Source organism: Chrysochloris asiatica, unplaced genomic scaffold (genome assembly GCF_000296735.1).
Source record: "Chrysochloris asiatica unplaced genomic scaffold, ChrAsi1.0 scaffold00016, whole genome shotgun sequence".
Classification (NCBI taxonomy): domain Eukaryota; kingdom Metazoa; phylum Chordata; class Mammalia; order Afrosoricida; family Chrysochloridae; genus Chrysochloris; species Chrysochloris asiatica.
In genome coordinates this window covers 4819930-4844030 of record NW_006408534.1, presented here as the reverse complement: position 1 = coordinate 4844030, position 24101 = coordinate 4819930, and the positions used below count along the sequence as shown (strand labels likewise).

At 37.1% G+C, this 24101-nt stretch overlaps 1 protein-coding gene across 1 annotated transcript; it reads right to left on the bottom strand.

Annotated features, from left to right (window-relative positions):
* Window positions 1–1017: 1017 nt before the first annotated feature.
* DPY30 (dpy-30 homolog (C. elegans)) lies at window positions 1018–22642 on the bottom strand. Its single transcript, XM_006835159.1, has 5 exons — window positions 22586–22642; window positions 22284–22355; window positions 22144–22191; window positions 4242–4384; window positions 1018–1364 (listed from the first exon to the last, which is right to left on the bottom strand). Exons 2-5 carry the CDS (start codon window positions 22317–22319, stop codon window positions 1292–1294), a joined length of 300 nt encoding a protein of 99 aa, XP_006835222.1. The 5' UTR covers window positions 22320–22355; window positions 22586–22642; the 3' UTR covers window positions 1018–1291.
* Between the last annotated feature and the right edge of the window lie 1459 nt (window positions 22643–24101).

Sequence of the window (24101 nt, the reverse complement as noted above, 5' to 3'; positions counted from 1 at the left end):
ATGTTTGTCTTAAAGAGAGCTGTAAGAGATCATCATTCAATTTTTAATTTCTCACTTTACAAAGGCTTAGACATTTTCAGCTTGGAAACACAAGACTTAATGCAGAACTTCTCAACCATGGCACTACTAACATTCTGAGCTGGAGAGGAAGAGACAGGCAGGATAATCCCATGCATTTGTAACATGTTTAGCAGCATCTCTGACTTATGCCAACTACATACCACTAGGATCCACCTTACTCCAGTTGTATCTCTGGATATCACCAAATGTGGGGTGAAGAGAGGGCAAAATGACTCCACAAGGAAAACTATTCTTCTAATCAGTTTTTCCTGCCTGGCTCTCTTCACATTATTTTCTCTATTTTCTGAGCTAATGAGTAATCTCAATTTCTTAGGAGGGGACAAAATTAACAAACCAATACCCTGTAAAAACTGGACTGCCTGTTTTTTATTGTTAAAAGAAAAAAGTACCACAAGTACTTTTCACTTAGCTGTCAACAACACCTTAATAGAACTGGGCTTGAATTCCCATTCAAGCACTTACCAGCAATGTGAGCTTGACCAAATGATTTAACCTCTCCAAGTCTGTTTCCTCATCTTCAACACGGAAAGAATATCGACTTTGCAGAGCTGCTATATTAGAAATAATTCAAGTAAGATAGTACTATGCATGACACATAGTAGGACTTCAAAAAATGAGTTATTATTATGACTATGAAACTTGACGGCAATAGAGGCTATAGTTATTGTTCACTCTTTGAAATGCATATATCAGTATTCCAACTTTATTGTATATTACAATTACTTGTGATGTTTGTTTAAAAATGAAGATGGCTGGACCCCATCCTCAAAGAGATCAAAGGACAACATAGAGAAAAATTGGCAAGGTATTTTTGATACTTGACTCTACTGTATTTTCATGCTTATGAAACTCTGCAACATTCTAGGACATAAGAAACAAGTCATTTGAAAGCAATTCAATCATATAAAATACAGAACAAAAACTACTTTAAAATGATGGCATTTTGACTATTTATTTCGATGGTCATTTTAAAAACAAAAGTTAAAGACAATCTGAGGAAAAATTGCACAGAATACACTCATTAAATAAGTATAGTGATTAAATCAAAATAAGGGAAATAAGTTCTCTTCGGCAACTCTGGAATTTAAGTTGTGTGGTCCTGAAGGTTCTCAGATTTCCAAAAGAGAGGGGAGAAATCATGGCAATTAAAACTGCCTCTTAATCATGTAAATCTAAAGTAGCAAACAATTTTTCTGTTCTTCCCAATAGGTCAGTTTCGATCTTCAAACTGTGCCTTGTTTTTTAAAAGATACGATGCTAGAAATTCAATGGGGTTTGGTGGTCTGCAAGGGAAAAGAAATCCAAAGTTTAGAAATTTACATTCTAGATGTGCTTATTTAAATGTATTTTTTAATGATTAAAACAAACCTTTTTATTTTTTAAGTTTCATTTTAAAGTAAAAGGCCACTGGTAGCAAATGTTATGATAAATGAGACAGGCAAGAAAGCCAGCCAGGAATATAGTTGAAAGAAATGAAAATTTTTATGACTTAAATCTGGTTATTATGCTTAGCTCTGTAACACAAGTTTCAAATATGTCTGACAAAAAAATAATGATTACTCAGAGAAAATGATGGCTTGAAGGGATCACAAAGGAGGTTTCTAGAGTAATGGCAATGTTTGGTTTATCAATCTGGATACAGTTTACATTAGTATATTTGCTTTGTAGAAATTCACCATGCTGCATACTTGTGGATTTGCATAATTTTCTGTATTTGGATTATCCTTTGATGAAGGTACAAAAACATATAGAACAATGGCTGTAGCATCATTGAGACATATAGATGAACTTCCCAAGTGGCTCATCAATGAAAGCAACACTCATGTGATAAATTCTAATACGTTTCTCTTGAAAGTCACATATCTTTCTTCAGATAATAGAAACCAACAATAATTCTAATGATCCCACCATATGATAAACCTGAGAAGCTAAAAATATTTACAAAATTGAGATAATATTTTATATCTTTACATTTGTCAATCATAATGTGATAGCTTACATGTTGCTGTGATGCTGGGAGCTATGCCATGGTATTTTTAATCACCTCATATGCATGTGAAAGCTGGACAATGAAGGAGGAGACTGGAGAAGAACTGATGCATCTGAATTATGATGCTGGAGAAGCGTATTAAAAAATACCATGGAATGCCAGAAGAATAAATCTGTCACGGAAGACGTATAACCCGTATGCCCCTTAAAAGAGAGCATGGTTGGACTTCGTCTCTCATAGTTTCAGCATGTATCAGAAGGGACTAGTTCCTGGAGGGAGCTCTGGTAGCATAGTAGTTATGAACTGGGCTGCTAATCTCAAGGTGAGCAGTTCAAAACTACTAGCAGTTACGTGGAAGACAATTGAGGCTTTCTGCTCCCATAAAGATTTACAGCCTCGGAAACCCTATGCAGGGTCGCCATGAGTCGGAACTGACTCCACGGCACAAAGCCACCACTACCACCATCACCAGTCCCTGGAGAAGGACATGGTACTTGGTAAAATGGAGGGTGGGTTAGAAAAGAGGAAGATCCCCAAAGAGATAGACTGGCAGCAACAATGGCTCAAATGTAAAATGACTGTGAGTGTGGTACAGGACCAGGCAGTGTTTCATTCTGTTGTACACAGGGTCACTTTAAGTTGGAGTCAACTCAACAGCATCTGAAACATTTCATATCTATCACTTTTATATTATATGAATTATTCTTGATAAAAAGACAAGTTAAAAGACAAAAGTTAGAGAAAAGATCTATTTCAAACTCTACTTTGAAAAAGTACAATGAAAATTGATAAAACATTCCTTTGCTATTTTAAACAGTTCTTTAAGCTGGCTACATATAGGTATTTCTCAAATAATTGATAGAGTTAATGACAAATTATGTGTCCAGACTCTAGTTTTAAAAAGAATTTGCTAAATAAATTAAAAAGTATATTACACAAAATGTTTTCCATTTGTTTTCTTTCAGAATTTAAGGTATTATTTACTATTTCTAAAGAACTGCCTTCTTTAAAGAAAGAAAATAAACAGAATCAGGAAGATAAAAGATGCCCATATTGTAGCAGTCAATAATGTGGACAAAATAAACTTTGCAGACATAAATAGATGCTACTTTATAAATGTAACATTCAAACATAAATATTGTTTATTCATTTAATTTTTACATAATAAAAAATATACTCTAAATCTATCATTTTTACCTTAAGACTATTTGTATCAATTTTTTATTATCAATTTGTCAATTTGTTACAATGTTCAGAATTATCCTTCAAACATGGTATGTGCCCTAATAAATGTTAACAACCTAATTTATAAAAAAAAATTTATTGGATTTACCTATACAAAAATAATTTAAGAGTTACTTTGGAAAAACATGTAGAGAAAAGAGAAATAACAGTAATCTTGCTCATGAAGACATATAAATCAAAACACCTTGTCAAAAAGGCTTCTAATATTCCATGCCATGGAGGCTATGGTTACACTGGGAAAATTTTAAGACAACGTTTTGGACAGAAATATAACATACTATGTTAAACACCAGAAAAGCCATATCCTTTAAACTAGTAAGATAATTCAAGGAATTTATCATACAAAAGTAATTTAAAAAGCAAAGTTAGAGGGAGGAAAATAACCGGTGACTTATAATAATAAAAGGAGCACTGGTGGCGCTGTAAGATAAGCACTGTGCCACTAATCACAAGCTTGCCAGTTCAAATCCACCAGCCGCTCTGAAGAAGAAAGATGAGACTTTCTGCACCCAAAAAGGTTTACAACCCTTACATGGGTTCACAATGAGTCAGTATGGATTCTGTGCAAGTGGCTTTGGAATTTTATAATAACAAAGGAAACTGGACTTAAATGCTTAACAATGAGAATATGATACTACTATAATTTAAATTATAATTACAAAAACAGTAGAAAAATATGGAAAGTTTTGTTAAAATACTAAAGGGAGACAAAAATTACATGCATATCATGATTATGAATCTTTATTACAAATTTTGATTTAAGACTAGTAGAAAACAAGGAAAATTTCTGAGTTGTGAGATTATAGTTGATTTTTTAAAATTAATATCCATAAAGTACTGCTACTGCAAACCAATAAATAATTATTGATGTTTCATATTATTTTGCTCTCTATGGTAGCTATACTTGCAGATACTATTATCTTACCTCTCCTTTGCAAGCACAGCAAGTCCCTGTAATAAGATAGGCACAACTGTCTGATCCAGGTATGCACGAGTTGGCAAAGACTGGAGGTCCACCTTCTGTTTAGATGTCTTTTCTGCATTAATCTTCTCATTTTCTACTATCCTCTAGTGAATTCAAAAAACAATGCATGAACATCCTAAGTATGCAGATTATGCTGAGTACTAAATAAAAATTAATGGAAACATGACATACAGATGGCAAATCAATTATTAGAAAACTGGCATTGGTCTGCAAACCTCTCCACCAAAAGAACAAATTCAGGCCCATTTTTAAACTTTGCATTCAAGCCTCTCTCCTAGGCATAATGTTTTAATATCAGCTCTCCAAATCCTATTCTTTAGCCCTTACCATTTGTCATTTTAGAAGAATTAAGAACCCCCTTTTTTCATTTTCTTATATTCCACAAAACCCAAGACATAATGTTAAATAACAATGAATTATAACAAGACATCCAAGCCAAAGAAATCACTTTGAGGACTACAGAGCACCTGACCCAAGCCATGGTATTTTCAGTCACCTCATATACATGTGAAAACTGAGTAATAAGCAGGAAAACTGAAGAAGAATCGATGACTTTGGTGTTGGAGAAGAATATAGACTACCATGACTGACAGAAAAACAAGCAAATCTTACAAGATGCAAAGTCAGAATGCTCCTTAGAAGCAAAGATAGGGTGACTTGGTCTCACATAGGATAGACCAACTTCCTAGAGAAGGGTATCGTACTTGGTATAGTGGTGTTTGGTGGTTATGTGCCATGGAGTCGGTTCCAACTCATAGTGACCCTGTACAGCGTTTCCAAGGCTGTAAATCTCTACGGAAGCAGAAAGCCTCATCTTGCTCCTGTGGAAAATCTGGTAGTTTCAAACTGCTGACCTTGGGGTTTGCAGCCTGATTCGTAACCACTATGCTCCCAGAGCTCCTTACTTGGTATAGTGCAACACTACCAGGTGCTATACCATCCCCACATCCTTATTATACTTGGTACAGTAGATCAGTGTAAACGAGAAAGACCCTGAACAAGATGGATTGACACAGTGGTTGCGACAACAGGCTCAAAGAGAGCAACAATTGTGAAGATGGTACAGCACCTGGTAGTGCTGCACATGGGATTGCTGTAAGTCAGAACCTATTTATCAGCACCTAACAACATTTCAACTATTTGCTCACATACAAGTATAACATCAAAGATAATCGTAATAATGGTATAAATACACAGAACTTCAAAAAGTTCATAGAAAACTTAAATTAGAAGAAATGAAATTTTCCCAAGGACTTTTTGAACACTTCCCACTTTCCCGCTTAAGTCTCTAACATCTTTGTAACACCTGCTAAGTCCCTTCTTAACAAAGAGCACAGGCTTCAGGCTCAGAGCATTCCATGGCACTAAGAATCTAGCTAAAATTTACTGTCACTGCTTTGTATTCATTGTTTTTAATTTTTGTGGTTATTTTTGATCTATCAGGAAAGTGACTTTACATTTGTGACTCCCTGATTTTAAAAGATAAATAGATCACAAGTAAAATACTAAATAAATAATAGCAAAAATGAGGGACATTATTAACATGAAACAAATAATTAATGTGATACTTGAATGAATGAAGTTCAATTAAATGATTTATGCATTCTTTTACTAACCAGCCCCAAATTTTGGGAATTTCACATAGCATGATAAAACTACCTCACTAACTTATAACAAGATGGTGCACTAGATAGACATGCTAAATAGACTACATAAACCCACTACTACAAAGACACGAGAGAACAAATGAAACAGATCCAAATGATAATCCCATAACTGTAAACTTCAGAGGAAAAGCTAAAGAAGTGCATGAATAATGACTAGGAGAAAAAGTTGAAGAATATTGGCAATAAGTAGACAGATATTTAAACATTTATATATTACTATGTGGTTTCACTTTTGTTTTTTACATTAAAAAAAAAAAGAGGGGGGTTATCTTGATTAAAAAAAAAAACAATCTATGATGGTTTTGTGGGGAGGAGGAAATGATACATGTGCTACAGGGTAGACACGCATTGACATGGGTGACAGGGCAGGCAATGTACAACTGGAGGGAGGCTGGCAGAGGAAAGATGGGGGTGGTGGCAGACCCAAGGAGGAAAGCAGTGCTTAAAATGAATAGAGGCAAATGCTGGTAACTATAAGTGTACGCAACTATGTAATGAAACAAAGTATATGACTTGTTGAATGTAAAACTGTTGAGCTGCTCTGTAAACCTTCACTCAATTCACAATATTAAAAAAAGGGGGGTAGAAATGAAACAGATCAGTGAACTGTCAGCCAGCCTGATGGGGCTCAGCAATTTTGAACTTCTGCAAGGAACATTGTATCAAGAGTGGCCTGTCACAAAAACAAACTGGGCTGGTGATGAAAATGTGGGCTCTTCCCTTATTCTCAACACCCTTCTGGTGACCAGAATCTTGGACAGCACCTACCCTCCCCACCCAATAGCCTGTGATATTCCCTGTCCTACACAGCCCCTGCTCTGCCAAAGGTCAGTGCAGTGTCCTCATGGAACAGGAGCTGGGTGCGCACACTTCTCTCTACACCCCACACCACCCATCCTCATCTGTTGGAAGCCTGAACTCTACCTCATCACATCAGGAAAAAGCAGTGTTGGCTATGGGTCAAGAACTCTTTCCATAACCAGCTGCCCTGTTCCCTTCTGACCTCTGGGGCCAAAAGAGTTTCTTAGGGGAACAAAAACCCTGACCTGAGTTACTTTCTGAGCCAGCAAAACCTACTTCTGCCTCATGTCCTCTGACCCCAGACAACATCTAGGTCTACAGGAACTCTGTCTAGGATCAGGCATCCCAGACTCCTTTTCTCCATGCCCCAAACCCACCCCCACACGCATACACACACCAAGAGCTCCTTAGCTGGCTGAGGGTGCCAACCCATACATCATGACATGCCCCCTCTCCTAGTTTTTACCTCTCTGGGTCATGTCCCACTTTTCTTTTCTCCTGTCTTTGTTTTTCTTTACTTTACTTTCCCTTGTTTTTTGTATTTTATTTTCCTGCTTTCCTTTTTTGTTTTTCTTGTTTCTCTTTTTCCTTTCTTTCTTCTTTATCATTTCTCTTCATTTTCTTCTTTAATATTCTTTCTCCTCTTTTCCCTCACTCACTAGTTTTGCTTACTATATTTTCTTTCTTCTCTTCCCTTGTTATTTTACTTTCTTTTATTTAGTAAATGTTCTTTTTTTTCCTTGCTGTTGTTTGTTTGCTGTCCCTTCCACTTGATTTTATTTATTTTCTTTTATGCTATTTATTTTTTATCCTTGTCCCACCCAACAAGGGGCAGCAACTTTACATATACAGCCAAGTAACACCCATAACTTTTTCAACCCACTATCTGGTAAAAACCCACTATCTACTCCTATGCCACCTAATTGTCCATAGGCAGCAGCCAACACCAACCAAACATCCTCAACTATACTAAACAAACAAGGAACAGAGAACTGCATACACACTCAAATTCTTTATCACACCTACCAGGAGACAGTGGTGAGTAAGAATATACCAACATAAAATCATCAATTAATTACAAATACAAAAACACCACAATGTCTCAGAGAAAACAGACAATTTCAGTTATCACTAAGAAAAAGACAGACTGGCTAAAAACAAGTGACCAAAATACACCTGCACATCAAAATAAAAAGGAAAATCGGAAAGATTTAGCAAACATTAACACAAGAGAAACGAAATGAAAAAAAAACCACAAACAAAATGAACTCAGTGCAGAAAATTACGTGACACAAAGAAACCAGCAGCACTAGGAAAAAAAAAACAACAGTAAAATGACAGCAATCAATTCATGCCTATTGATAATTACACTGAATATAAATGGATTAACTGTTACCAGTCAAGAGGCAGAAAGCCAAATGGATAAGAAAACATGATCCTTCAATCAGCTGTCTACAAGAGACACATAAAAAAAAACAAAAACAAAATGAGATAGCCTAAATGTCTATCAACAGAATGTTTAAATAAACTTTGATACATACACATAATAGAACACTACACAATGTTGAAGAATAGCAATGAATCTACAAAGCATCTCACAAAATGGATGAACCTGGATGATTCATGAAATTAATCCTGAGTGAAATTAGTCAACTACAAAATGGCAGATATTGTTGAGATGAATGTTGTAAAAAGTTAAGAAAAGGTTTTCTTAATAAAAGAAACCAAAGAAAAGGTTTTCTTAATAAAAGAAACCAAAGAAAAGGTTTTCTTAATAAAAGAAACCATCTATAATGGTTATGGGGGCAGTTGTGAAGGTAAAACTATTCACAAACATGCATGGCAGGACAGGCAAATACAACAAGAGGGAGGCTAGCAGTGGAATGATGAAGGTAATGGGAGACATAGGGAAGAATGCATTAACTAAAGTAAATAGAGGTAAATACTGTTAACTGAATGTAAAACTAATGAGCTGCTCTGTAAACCTTCACTCAATTCATAATAAAAAGTAAAAAAAAACAACAACAAGGAAAACAGACAAAATTTCAAAATTTTAGAAGAATTAAAGACTATAAGAATAAACTGACAAAATTAATAAAAAATTAGAAATCATACAAAAACAGCAAAAAGAAAGGCAGAAGATTAACACTAACATTTCAGAAATAGATGGATACATTGAAAAGACAAAGCAGTAGAACTGAATCAACAGAAGGGTGGATTAGTGAGACTGAAGGCAACTCTCTCAATTCTAATCTGATACAGGAACAATCAGAAAAGAATTTTAAGGTCCAAAGCAATCATAAGAATTATGTGGGACACCATCAAGAATTACTTACATGTGGTTGGTACGCTAATACTAGAAAGGAAAAACCAAAACTGTCAAAGTGGTTGGAAGAATATTTCATGAAAGATGAAAACATATACATTCAAGAAGCTGAAGGTGCTTCAAACTGGACAGATTCCAAAATAAAACCACTATGACATATGATAATCAAACTCTCCAAAACCAAAGACAAGGAAAGAATCCTGAGAACAGCTAAAAAAGAAAAAGTAACCTATAAAGGAGAACCAGTATTCTCAGCAAAAACCATGTGAGCAAAAAGGCAATGGGATGACATATATAAAAGTCTGAAAGAAAAAAGTTGGCAACTAAGAATCATATAAGTAGCAAAGTTGTCCCTCAAATCCAAGAGCAAAATTAGGAGATTTCCAGAAAACAAATAAAATGAATTGTAAAAACCAAACCAAGTTTACAATAAATACTAAAGGGAGTTTTTCAGATGGAAAACCAACAATAATAGACATGATAACATCATCCAGAAGTCAGAATGTCCAGAAGTCAACCCAGACATTTGTTGTTGTTATGTGCCGTGGAGTCGGTTCCAACTCATAGCGACCCTGTACAGGGTCAAGGCTGTAAATCTTTACAGGAGCAGACCGCCTCATCTACCTTCCACGGAACAGCTGGTACTTTCGAACTGCTGGCCCTGAGGTTCGCAGCCCAATTCGTAACCACTACACTACCAGAGCTCCTTCAACCCAGACATATTAAATTAAAACAAACCTACAGGACTGAAAATAAGTAACCAGAAATATGCATTTAAAAAAACAAACAAACAATTATAACGTAAAAAGAGGAAACAGTGTCACTACAGAGGTTGCAAATGGAGAAAAAGTAGATTTCAAAGTAGAATAAATTGATTTAAACTTGGAAAGAAATTAATACATATATTACTTGGATAAAGGGGAAGGCAATATACAATTGAACAGACAAGCAGGCTGAAGAGATTTGGTATGGAGATACAAACAGGTAGATACACACATACATATATATATATATATATATATATTTATATGCATATACACAAAGAACTCTGGTAGCATAGTGGTTACAAGTCGGGCTGCCAATCTCAAGGCCAGCAGTTCGAAATTACCAATGGTTTCATGGGAGAAAGATGAGGCTTTCTGCTCCCATGAAGATTTACAGCCTTTGAAACCCAAATAGGATCTCTTTGAGTCGGAACCGACTCCATGGCACATAACCACCACCACCATGCAGATGTACACATATATATGTTCCACAGAGAATATTTATACATGAGTATTTACATTTGCTGCAAATAAATGCATGGATATAAAGGAGCATACAGGTGGCACAGTTAAAACTTTTTAGATGTAACCGAACATTTTGAGGGAAATCCAGGTCAAATGGCTTAATGCTGTCCACAAAGAAAATGTTTTACATCCTGCTTTGTGAGTGGTGACTGGGGTCTTAAAAGTTTAAGAACAGCTATCTAAGAAACAACTCTTAGTATCTCTCCCTCTCTGGAGGAAAGAGTGAGGAAAATCAAAGATACATAGGAACAATTTGTCCAGTAGACTAATGGACCATGTAATCATCAGTCTCCACATCCTAAGACAAGGATTCAATGGTGCCCAGGAGCACTAACAAATGCTCTGAAAGAGATACCCTTAGGTGGTCATGGATAGAGTAGGCTAAAGTATGGAGCAAAACTCAAAAAAGAGACCAGAATTGTTGGTCAGACAAAGACTGGTGGCCCTTAGTTACTCTTCAGGTCTGCAACTGACCTCATCAACCCCATTGCTCAATTTTCAACTAAAGAATAGATAGATCTATAAAGCAAACAGTAAACATTAGTGAGGTACACAAACCTTAAAATAATCATTTGAGATCAAAAAGGCAGCATTTACCCAACAACCAAGTTCCGAAGGTTTAAGAAAGGAGGAATAGAAACAAGAAACCTAGGGGTCAAATAGGGTAAGTGATGTTACACTGAGGATATTGTAATAAGTGAGACGAAACAAAATGTGAATTTTGTTTGAATTTAAGATAGTCTGTTTGGATGGTCTGCACTGTAAACTTTCACCCAATTCACAATAAAGTTTTTTTTAAAAATCTATCTCACAGAAAAATTCTGCCTTCAATTGGAAATCGATCATTTCAAAAATTCAGAATTTTTATTTTTAAAAAGAGAATTCTTAATATTACTTTCACTTAAATAAGACCATCCTTATAAACAAATTTTATTTTGGAAAAAAATTAAATGATAGGCAGGAAAATAAAGTTAAGCATTGAACTGCTAACTGCAAGGCCAGTGATTCAAATCCATAAATTGAAGACTCCAAGGGAGAAAGATGAATCTCCCTGCACCCATAAAGACTTATAAAGTCTCGGAAACCTATGGAGGAATTCTACTTTGTCCTATAGAGTCACTATGTGTACTAATCAACACAACAACAGTTCGTTTGGTTTATTTTTTTGTATCTTTATCGTCTGTAACATGATTTCTAAAAATAATTCCCAGAAATATGCCAGGCAGGGTTCCCAGTTATGCCCATGTTTTTTCAATATAATTCTAGAATTTAATTAGGAAATAACATCTCTACAAAGCCTATTTAATCTACAAGATCACTATTGATTTGTTTCTGGATTTAGAAATATATATTTTTAATTAATAAATTACAACAGATAGTCATACCACACCCTCATTTCTAAAATTCTAATTAAGTCTTTGCAAACTTCAGATTTCCATTGCAGAAAAGACACTTTTACTTGGCATTTCAGAAAGTCGTATTTTCCTCGATTCCTCAAACTCTACCACACTTAGAATTTCATCTTAAAGGAGACAAACTGTAAAATCCCAAAATCTATTTTCTAATTTCATATTGCAGTACTTACAATTAAAAGTAATTAGCTATATGACAAGTCAATATCTCCACTAAGTCACAGCAATGCTAAGCAACTCCTATTGCATTGCAGTGAATCACTTGATATGGCGCTTCCATCCAGTGTTTGTAATTCCTACAAAATGACTTGATAAAACTATGCAAATAAGGCCACTAAGGGTACTAGATACCTTTCAAATAAAATACACAGTATCAATGTTAGGCGGAACCATGCAAATAGGGTGTATGGAACTCTAATGTGGGTAGTGGTTGGTTTTGCCATCCCATAGGTTTAAAATGAGCTATCAACAGAAATCAAGAAAAAAGAAACAGGAGAGAACCCAAGATCCCTACATGCTGAACCTCCTAGATGCAGAAGACAACAGATCTGTGACACAAGAGAAATGGTGGGAAAACAGTCACAGTAGCATCAGCAACTGCAGCAGCATCACCAACAGTGTAAGACAGAGCAGTGGGCTTGCTGGTCCACAGAGCAAGAAAGGTGAGTGCCTTCAGCATGAGGTTCACTACAGGCACTAAATTGGAGTCCTGGTGTAGCACTGTAGGATAAGCCAATCCGATGTATCAATTTCTTAAAATTGTTTCAATTTATATTCCATCAATTCCTACAGACTTGTTTTTCAGCAATGTCTTCAGTGCTGCTTGAACTTCAATACCATCAGTTCTTGATTATATGCATCAACCATTTCTTTTTAGAGCAGTGACACTGTATTTCTTCCATGTTGGTTTAATGCTTTTTGCATCAATCAGTATTTTGCCCAAAGAATCCTTCAATATTTTAACTTGAGACTTGAATTTTTTCTTCAATTCTTTCAACTTGAGAAATGCTGAACATGTTCCTTTTTCAGTTTTCTAACTCCAGGTATTTGTACATTTCATTCAGTACACAACTTTGTCTTCTTGAACTGCCCTTTGAAATGTTCTGCTCAGCTCTTTTATTTCATTTCTTCCACTTGCTTTACCTTCTCTACAGACTCAAGAGCAAGTTTCAGTCTCTTCTGATATTCATTTTGATCTTTTTTTTTTTCTGTCTTTTAAATAACCTTTTGTTTTCTCCATAGATTTTTTTTTTTTTAATGACTAAACTTTTTTTCTTTTTTTGGGGGGGTGGGGGACAACAGTATACATAACAAACCAGATTCCCATTCGTCAATTTCTACACAGTGTTCAGCAGTATTGGCTAAGATTCTTCAGTTTGTGTCAACATTCTCAGTATTTCAGTTCCAGTTCTCTCATTCTCATTAATTTAGTCTCACTGTCCCCACAAACTTTTTGTTTTTTAATTTTTTATTGTGAATTGACTGATAGTTTACATGGGAGAACATCAATTTTACATTCATCCTAACGTATTCCATTTTATTGCAATGATTACAATCCCCTCCATGCATAATTCAACAGTATTTGCTTTTTGGGGGGATGTACAACCAAAACACTCAGGAATACACAATCATCTAAACAACCAAAAAGCACATTCTGCAAGCCTGCTTTCTGGCCGCCAGCACACAGCCTTTCTCTTTCCATGTGTTTAGAGTCTTCAGCTGCTCTATCTCTCCATAACCTCATCTCTGCTTCCATCTCTGTTGTTGCTGCTTCTCTGGATAGGGTCCCCATTCCACTAAGTGCTCTTCTCCCTTGATGGTCCTAGGGTCCTCTGTTCTTAGACTGTAAGATTAACTACTCTCCCCCTTTTTGTTACAAAACTTCTACCTTTACAGCTGTGACAATCACAATTAGTCATGATAATAATTACTCACTACTAAACCATAAGAATCTTTTCCTCATCTCCCTTCACCAGACCCATTGAGACAAGCTAAGAACTATCTTGGTGGGGATTCTACCTTCCCCTGAACACTCTGAAACTATACTCCCTCTTAAAAATTTGTAAAAACAGTAGTGCCAGAGACAGAGGCAGAGACAACGACATGGAGAGATGGAGCTACTGAGGGCTCTAGACTCAGAGAGGGAGAGGGGCTGTGTGCTGACAACCAAGGGGCAGGCTTGCAGGGTTCACCCTTTGGTTGGTTGATAATACATGGAGGGTACTGTAACCATGGCAATGAAACGATATACGAATGGATGAATGTAAAGCTAATGTTCTCCCATGTAAACTATCACATAATTCACAATAAAACATTTTAAAAAAAACTTGTAAGCCAGCCGCTTCGTACCTTTATGCCCCCCTCATTTTAAATACCCGATGTCTAAGTTGCCCATCCCCATCAACCCTGTGTACAGAGGGGATGGGAATGATCCTTGCTGTGAAGATTCCTTCCCTCTTGGTTGGTGTTTTAAGCAACTACATCCATAAGTACAGGTCAAGTTCATCCATAGATGATGTTCTTGATGTCATCCCTCAACATTTCTGGTCTTCGATCCTCAGTGTCTAATACATCAAATCTGCTCTTGAGTTGGTCCCTAAATTAAGGTGGGATATACACAACGTCCTGGTGTGGTACTGTGGATTAACATGTCAGGCTGCAAAGCCATTTGAACTTCAAGGTTGGCAGTTCAAGCTCACCAGCTGCTCCTCAGAAACCCTATACAGGGTCACTATGGGTCCGAACCAACTCCAAGGCACATAACAACAACAACATACACAAGGTCATACTTTGGTTTTTATTGTTATTAAATATCATTGAGTCAGTTTCCACTCATTGTGACCTTATACAGTGTTTCCAAGGAGTGGATGGTGGGTTTGAATTGCCAAATCTTGTAGTTAGCAGTCCAGTGCTTATGATACAGTGCTTTTCTTTTTGTTCTGAATGTTTTATTGTGAATTATGTGATAATTTACATGGGAGAACATTAGTTTTACATTCATCCTATCATATATCGTTTCATTGCCATGGTTACAATCCCCTCCATGCATCATCACCCAATCAAAGGGCATACACTACAAGCCTGCCCCCAACCACGGGTCATCAGCACACAGCCCCTATCCCTCTCTGTGTCTAAAGTCCCCAGCTGTTCCATCTCTCCACGTCATCGTCTCTGCCTCTATCTCAGGAATCTACAGTGCTTTTGTTTTAATTTTCTTCAATTTTAGTCTGCACTTACTTATGAGCAATTGATGGTCTGCTCCACATTCGGCACCTAGTGTTACTTTGACTGATGATATTAAGCTTTTCCACCTAACCTTCCTACAGAATCCTGTGTAGTCCATCTGGCCAGATACACCTGTTTAGTCACTATTTATGTTAAAAAAAACAACAGTATTTGCAATGAGTTAAGTCATCAGTCTTCAAAATTCTATAATGTGATCTCCAGCATAATTTGTCACCAAGGCTGTATTTTCCTTCCTACTGATTATTCCTGTTTCCAACTTCCACATTGCAATTACAAGTAATTAATGTATTTTGACAGCATGTTTGATCAATTTCAGACTGAAGCAGTTGATAGAATTCTTCACCTTCATCGCTGGCTAGAGTAGATGGTGCAAAAATTTGAATAATTGTGGTAGGTATTAAGCAGTCATCCTTGTAGGCATACTAATGCCATCCTATCAAGCAGAATTATATTTCAAGATGGATCTTGAAATGCTTTTTGATGGTGAATCTGACATCATTCCTATTCGGCTTGTTGTCCTCAGAGTAAACCATATGATTATGATTCAAAATGGACAATACATTTTTCAACTCTCTAGTGGCTAAGATATGGCTCTTAATGCATTCCATTTCATTTTTGGCAACTTCCAATTTTCCTAGATTCATACATTATACTTTCCGTGTTCCGATTAATGAATATTTGCAGCTGTTTCTTCTCATTTTAAGTTGTGTCACATCAACAAGCAAAGTTTCCAAAAAAAAGTTGCTCCATTCACATTAAGGCCAACTATACTTTGAGAAGGCAGCTCTTCTCTAGTTGTATTTTGAGTGTCTTCCAAACTAAGGGGCTCATTTCCTGGCATCATACGCGACACTGTTCTACTGATAATCACAAGGTTTTCAGTGACTAACCGTTCAGAAGAAGCTGTCCCTCCTTCTTCCTAGTCTGTCTTAAGTCTGAAAGCTCTGCTGAAACTTGTCCACCCTGGGTGACTCTGTGGCATAGCTTCCAACATCACAGCAACAAGCAAACCCCAATGACTGATGAGGGATGGATACTCAATCTTAGTTAGAGATCCTTACTTACTCTGAAGTATCCAAACTACCACAAACAAAAAAGAATAAACTGATAGCACAGTGCATAACAGTGATAACAAAAAGAGAAAAAGACGAAGTAAGTCTTATGATTGTTCGCCCTAGCTTACTGCTGGAAAGTGTAAAGGACACGACACAGGGAAGGAGAACCTAAGCACAGCCAGCAGTCATCCCAAGACAGATTTGAAAACTCAGGGAGATGAAGATACCTAGAACATGCACAAAAGATGGCCAGAAAAGCTGCATGGATAAGAGAGAATTGTATAAGTAGACACTACAGTGAGTACTTATCTGTGCACATGTACTGCCATGGGCAGAAGCACAATATACCTGAAATAGTAGGAAGAGTGCTCCTTAGAGTTCACAAAGGCAGCAAATAGTTCATATTCCTAACAATCACGAGTGGAAAACGCCCACCATCCCACAAGGCACACACACAAAAATCACCTGGCAGCCAAAGAAGCAGGAAAATACTACCTTAAATAAGGAGAAAAATTATTCCACAAACACAGACACAGAAACGATACAAAGGAACATCAAAAAGTTCATAAAAGAACTCCATTATCCTTCAATTCTATTTTGTCACAAACTTTTTGAAATCCCTTTGTACAAATAATAGAGCAGATATGGCCATTAATAAAGTGATTATATCATTCAAAATCAAAAGGGCAAAATTTCCTTAAGGACAAAGTTGAGAAGGGATAGGAAGGTAAGTGAAATGTAAACAGGAACCACAGGGAGGGGAACATGATAACTGTTATTGCATGGAGGGGATTGTAATCCTTGATCTGAAACAAAGTGAATGATTTGTTGAATGTAAAGCTGATGATCTTGTCTGTAAACCTTTACTCAAATCACAATAAAAAGTTTAAAAGAAAAAACAAAAAAGCACACAATGCTCAAGTTGGTTGTTGTTGTTGTTAAGTGCTGTCGAGTCGGTTCCAACCCATAGCGACTGTGAACAGGTTTTCTGAGGATATAAATCTTTACAGGAGCAAAAAGCCTTACCCGAGGAAGAGCTGGTAGTTTCAAACTGCTGACCCTGAAGTTCGCAGCCCAATTCGTAATTACTACGCTACCAGAGCTCCTTATGCTCAAGACAGACATTCAAAAAAATAAATTGGAAGCGATTATAGAGTCCAGGGCAAGATGATGGGACAGGCAGCCACAATGAGCCTACTGTGGGCTGTCATGGAGAGGGTATGGATACTACAGGCTGTGGGCATAGGATAGAGCTGGAGATTGACACCCAGGGGGTGCAGTACTCCCTTGTTCTTGTGTCCTCCTGAGAGACGGGGCACTTATACAAAGAAACTAGACAAAGTGTGTCAAACAAGTCACCAAAATAAAGAGTCAGAAAATACAACATGAGAAATGGTATCAGAATTACCAGATAAAGAATTTCAAACAATGATAAATTGGTAATTTCAACAGATTGAAAAAAAGTGCTAGAAAACTACAAATCAAGGAAACATAAGGCAAAAACATGGGAAAAATCAGTTAACAAACTGACAAAATAACTGAAAAAATGGGAACCATACAAAACCATGCAGTGTGAAAGACAGAAGATTAACACGAAGACTTCAGAAGTGGATAATACACAGAAAGAGGAAAAAAAAAAAAAAACTGAATCAATGGAAAGCCAAATTAATAAACATGAAGAAAAATCTCTCAGTAACAATAACAATTTTAATTAACAATCAGAATAAAAGAACAAAAAAATCCTAAGATGTGGGACACTACCAAGAGAAATAACTTAAATGTAATAGGAATCCTAGAACAAGGGGCAAAAAACCCCACAAAAACCCACAAAAAATACTGTCCAAGAGTTGCTGAAAGAAAACATAATGAAAGACAAAAAGACAGACATTCAAGAAGTTCAACAAATTCCAAGCAGGATAGAACCCCCAAAATAAAACAGCAAGACAATCAAATTTTTCAAAATCAAAGATAAGGAAAAAATCTGGAGAGAAGCTAAGTAAAAACAAAAAGTTATCTACAATGACCCTTCCAAGACTAACACTCAATGGGAAGGCATGCTCTGATTGGTGACGACATTCATCACCAATAAGGAGAAATGAGGGAAAAACAGCAATGAAGCTGCAAGCTAAGCCCTACAATGTTCAATAGACTTCTGTGAACCCGGGTGGAGACCTGGTTGGCCAGCAGTGTGGCAAGACCTGGGGACTCAAGCACGCTTCAAGTCTGGAGAGAAACTCACCCTCATGGCCCAATTTTCAACCAAGCAGTAGACAGGTTTATAGGAGGGGATAACAACGCTAGGGAAGTATGCTCACCATGGAATGAATGGTCAATCATTCAAAATCAAAAGGGCAAAATTTTCGTAAGGAAAAAGTTGAGAAGGAATAGGAAGGTAGATAAAATGCAAATAGGAATCACAGAGAGAGAGCTGCGTAACTGTTGTGGCAAGGAGGGGGTTGTTGTTGCAAGAAGATTGAAATCACTGAGATGAAACAAAGTATAGAATATGTTGAATACAAACTTGATCTTCTCTAAATCTTCACTCAGCTACCAAAAAATTTTTTAAAAAAGAATAAGCAAAACACATAGAAATAAAGGGACAAAACTATCAGATTTCTCATCAGAAACAATGTCAACTAGAAGCACCATCTAAAGCAAGCAAAGATATCTTTAAAAGAAAAGCATGGACTGTCCCTCATCTGATTATTCAGTAATGCTTGTTAGTAATCTCATACATGAGCCCTGGATATCCACAGACAAATGTAAAAACCTTCCCTAAAAGCCGAGACTGTAAATTCCAAAAAGGCAAGTCCCCCCCCATCCCAAAAAAAAAGCTAAAGAGGATAGAGAGAAACACTGTAAACTGATGATATATGGAGGGGATAATAATCAATGTAATGAAACAAGCTATATGAATGGTTGAATGTGAAGCTGATGATGTGCCCTGTAAACTTTCACTCAATCCAAAATAAAAACATTTAATAAAAAAAAAAAAAAAAAAAAGAAGCATGGAGAGATAGAGTAGCTGAGGACTCTAGACTCATGGAAAGAGAAAGGCTGCAGCCAGGTGCTAATGGCCAGGAGGCAGGCTTACAGAATGTATCCTTTGGTCATTATATTCCTGAGTGTTTTTGTATACATCCAAAAAAAAACAACTGAAGGAATAGAAGCAAATATTGTTAAATGATGATGCAAGGAGGAGATTACAATCACTCTAATGAAATGATGAGTATAAAACTGATGTTCCCCATGTAAACTATCACTCAGTTCAAAATAAAAACTTTAAAAAAAAGAAAAGCAAAATAATGACTTCTTCAACCAATCAAAAGCTGAAAAAAATTCCTCACAAACAGACTTGCACTTCAAGAAATGGAAACACAAGCACTTCAGCAAAAGGAAAATGTAACAGACAGAAATCTAGATCTACACAAAGGAATAAAGAGTCAACCCCCAAAATGGCAAATATACATGGTTAGATATGAAATACTTGATTTTCTTCCTGTTCAAATCTAGTTTTTAGGGATAACTATGAACTTCTGGTGTGGTGCTGTAAGATCAGCATTGGAATGGGGAAAAGGTCAGCAGTTCAAACCCACCAACTGCTCCTCGAAACCCCTTTTACAGGGATGCGATGAGTCGGAAGTGACTCTAACAACACTCAAAGCAACAACATGGAAAACAAACAGAAATCTGTACACCAAAGTTCATTCCAGCCTTTCTTCACAATAGCCAAAAGGTGGCTAGCTGGCTGGCTATGTGCCGTCAAGTAGTTTCCATCTCATAGAAACCTGTATAGGGTTTCTGAGGCTGCAAATCTTTACAGGAGCAGAAAGCCTCATCTTTCTCCTGTGGAGTATCTGGTAGACAAACTGCTGACCTGACGGTTAGTAGCCAAACATGTAACTCAGTATGCCAGCAGGGTTCCTTATCCAAAAGGTGGAAATAATCAGAATACCCATCAAAAGATGTGGTGTATACATACAATAAGGACTATACTACTTAGCCTTAGCCGTAAAGAGACAAGAAGTCCTGTACATGTTACAATACAGACATGAATCTTGAAAGTATTATGCTGAGTGAAATAAGTTAGTCACATTACAACAAATACTATATTAGCTATCTTACATGGAATAGGCATGCAAAATACATAGAAACCAAAGCTATGAGTTGTTACCTGAGGCAGGAAGGAAAGAGGGAGGGAGTTGCTTTGGCAGGGAAGGCACAATGTCACTGAATTTATATGAATGTTAGGAGAACAATTCAGAAAAAAATAGGGATTATTTTGCATTGGTGAATGTTTTGTTACATCTATATATATTTCACTTGTTATTTTTGTTCAGTGCCATCAAGTCAGTTCCTACTCATAGCGACCTTGTATAGTTTCCTAGGCTGTAAATCTTTATGTAAGCAAAAAGCCTCATCTTTCCCCCACAGATCAACTGGTAGACTTGAACCGCTGACCTTGCAGTTCACAGTCCAGTGACTTATAGGAAAAATAAAAACCACATATAACATATATTGAAATAAAATATATGATAATGATAGTACAATGCTAGGAGAGGATAATAGTTATAATACTGCTGTAAGACATGCATACTATACATAAAAAGATCTACTTGTGTTAAGTTACAGATATATATTATAAACCCCAAAGCATCTACTTTTATAAGCTGAAACAACAGCATCTGTAATCACCATAGAGCAGCACACTTTTAGCTATTCAAACAAGTTAAGTTAAAAATAAAATGTGATGATTGAAGGGATTTTAACACAGGATTGTTAACTCTGTATTTTGCCAAGTAAAAACTTAAAAACAAATCAAAAATATCATTACTATTTATTGCCATCATTAAGTTATACTAAGACATTTTAAGACTACAAAAGAATGGAAATCCAAACACTGAATAGAGAAAGAAAAGAAAAAAAAAAAATGCCTACCATTATCACTGGATGATGGCACTTAACAAAAACAACAACCCATTATCAAATTCTTACTCCACAGTGCTTATTTTCTATTTTACCATGTTGTTGTTGTTGCTTAGTACCATTGAGTGTCAAGTAGGTTCTGACTCAGAGACCCCGTCTCTTTGCGGAACAAGAAAGTTTCATCCTTCTCCTGAGGAATGTCTGGTGGATTCGAACTGCTGGCCTTAAGGTTTGGAGTCCAGTACTTATCTTATGGAGCCACCATGGGCCAATGGAAAATGGTGTGAGAGTTTGGAAAAGAAATAGCATTTGTGAAACACTACTCTAAGGTATCAGGGCTCTCACTGCCTTCGTATAACAGATACCATTAAGAAAAGGATGCTGATAACTAACTCTTAAATTTAAGACAACACAAAGTATTGTGTAGTATATTCCCCTGACTCAGCATAGCATTTCAACTGAAAACTGCAATACGAAGAGATAAATTCTCTTAATACTGGGTATTAAATCAATAAACATCCCGAGCAATTTTACAGGCACAGAGTAGTCATTTCAATGAAATCTAGGGATTAAAGATTAGCAACACAATTTAGCTCTACCTCAAATAGTCAACACGTCTACTCTGAAAACACAACATCCCACCTATTATCTGGTAACCCACAAGCCGCTCCTCAGAAATCCTATGCAGGGTTGCTACGTGCCTGAACGGACTTCCTGGCACTTACTAACAAGGGGTTACAGCTTCCAAAGGCACCAACTACTAAATTCTGCAAAATAATGAACATTAAATGTTGACTTACCAAGCACACTACCAAGAAAGTTCCTTAATTTTAGCATGTGCAGTTTATGCATTAATAGACACCAAGTAAAATTATTGTGATGGTCTTAGTTTCTTATAATTATTTTTAAAGTTTATCTGTTGGCTCAAAACTAATTTATACGTCTGCACATAATGAAGTATTTTAGTGTTAGTAAAACAAGCTACTCATAATGTAATGGTATCCAGATCAGGAAAATAAAACTTTTTCCATGTGCAAAGCAAGCCTAGTGAAAACCGATCCCAAGTTTTCTCCAGTTCTTCAGAGACTCACAGATGCGGCATAAGAACTAAATGCGTTACCTCGACGTTGTCTGTAAGACCGTACTCAGAATGAGGATTTTCCGCAACCTAGAAAATAAAACAAGGGTCACAGCGACATCAGCCCCCTTTCTCACTGCATCCCTGCACACCGCCACCCAGAATCAAGGGCCTCCTAGTACCTGCGTCTGTCCTTCCAGCATCTGTTCTGGCTCCATGGCGGACCCTGCACGCCCCAGTCCCCGGAAACCAGTCTTAGAAAACAAGAAGAGGCGTGAGTTACCCGGGAGATTTCAATGTGGAGACGCCAGGATGGAGTCCAGCCTAGTTTCCGACCCCGCCCCTCACCCCCACCTGGGCAAGGGAGTAGTAAAAAGGAAGGGTGGAGCGGTCTACGACTGGACGTTCGCATCAGGTCCGGAAGCTCAGCATAAGACCCAAGTACCTAGAATTAGTAAAGAAAAGAAGAAAGGAAGCTAATTACCCGCGCCCGAGCCGTTCGTTCCTAAGAGACCTGTATCACGCCACCAACTCCCAACACGAGCTTCTCAAGCCGTAAGTGACGGATGTCGCACAATTGCTGCGCCTGCGCAGAGCTCCCTAGTGGGCCTGGGCCGAGCGCAAGCGAGAAACTGTGTGGGTCCAGAATCCAAGTCACTGTCTGTGATACACATGGTGTTCTAACCAGGGTCTTCGGAGGCTGAGAGGGAATCTTTCCTCAACCTACTTATCCACTGCGATCACAACCACAGCTACAACCTTGTGAGCAACGCAAATGCAGGATTCGACCGACCAGCCGTGGTTCTGTGTGAAAACTTCTGTTGAAGCTCTTTCTGGTGGAACTAAAACCACTCGCGGAGTGGATCTTACTAGAAATTCGTGGGCTGAACCCGCAAAATACAAGAAATAGTGTCAGTGTTATTTACTCTAGAGCCAGTAGTGAGGGAAGAAGCCGTGTTTGGGGGCCTTGTTCTAAGTTTTTATTCAAGCCCTTAAATTTGTGAATACACTATATTAATAATTTCTTACTTTAGAACAAAAAAGAAAGTCAAGAAGAGCAACATGCAACTGGGTTTCCAAACTGTGGCCACTTAAAAATGTAATCATGTTTACAATGGTCGTCCATACGAGGTAAAATATTAGGACACAAAGGGTGGTTTGCCTCATACACAAAATTTGTAAATAGCAAACAGGATTTGCAGTGTCGGATTGTTTGATTCCTGTAAATTCCATTTATTTTAATATAAATAAAAGTGATATACTCACTAAATTTCCTGCGTTTGTCTTCTAAAACCATTTGTAATTGCACTTTGCAATTTGAAAACTTCAAATCAAATATATTTGGAGGATAAATTACACAACAATATGATAGATTATGTCATTAAAATTAAAAATCATGACTAGAAAGAAGGAAACACGGGATAATTAACTTTTTAAATGTAATTGTTTCCTTTCTGAAAGAAAGACCAGCAGGAAAAATCCAAAACAAAAACTGCAGTGTGATTGGCTACTATAAGAACAAACAACTTGTTAGCTTGGGAGCCATCAAGGAAAGCAATCAAGTCCCTTTAGGACAAACCCCCCTGTTAAGACTGAACCGCAAAGGGAACACATGAACAGGCATATAAGATTGCTGGTGACCACGTTTGTCTACTAGTGAATGGAGGGGGTTGGGGAAGGCAGCAATGAAGATATGGGCTGAGTTCAACCACCTTCCATAGACTCCAGTGGATGTGGAGATGAGAGTGAGAAGAGGAAGGGCTGGTTGGCCAAAGTGTGGTGAGACCCAGGAACTCCTGAGCCCATGGACGAGGACATAGCCACAGAGGGCTAGAGAGCTGAGAATGAAGAATTTGTATGATATGAAGTGAGGAGAGATGCACAAGAATGTCCAAACTTGTTGATAGTACCCATTTGACGTAGCTTTGATGACTTGATGATTAGAAATAATGAGTTTTGTAAAGCTGATGTTCTCCCAAGTAAACTATCACTCAATTCAC

What these genes read in the sequence shown, in the direction of transcription:
- DPY30 (XM_006835159.1), bottom strand. Translation starts at nt 22,319, where the DNA reads ATGGAGCCAGAACAGATGCTGGAAGGACAGACGCAG. An exon ending in GTCTTACAGACAACGTCGAG is followed by an intron (nt 4,385 to 22,143) that starts GTAACGCATTTA and finishes TGAATTCACTAG; the next exon opens with AGGATAGTAGAAAATGAGAA. An exon ending in GCTGTGCTTGCAAAGGAGAG is followed by an intron (nt 1,365 to 4,241) that starts GTAAGATAATAG and finishes TTTCCCTTGCAG; the next exon opens with ACCACCAAACCCCATTGAAT.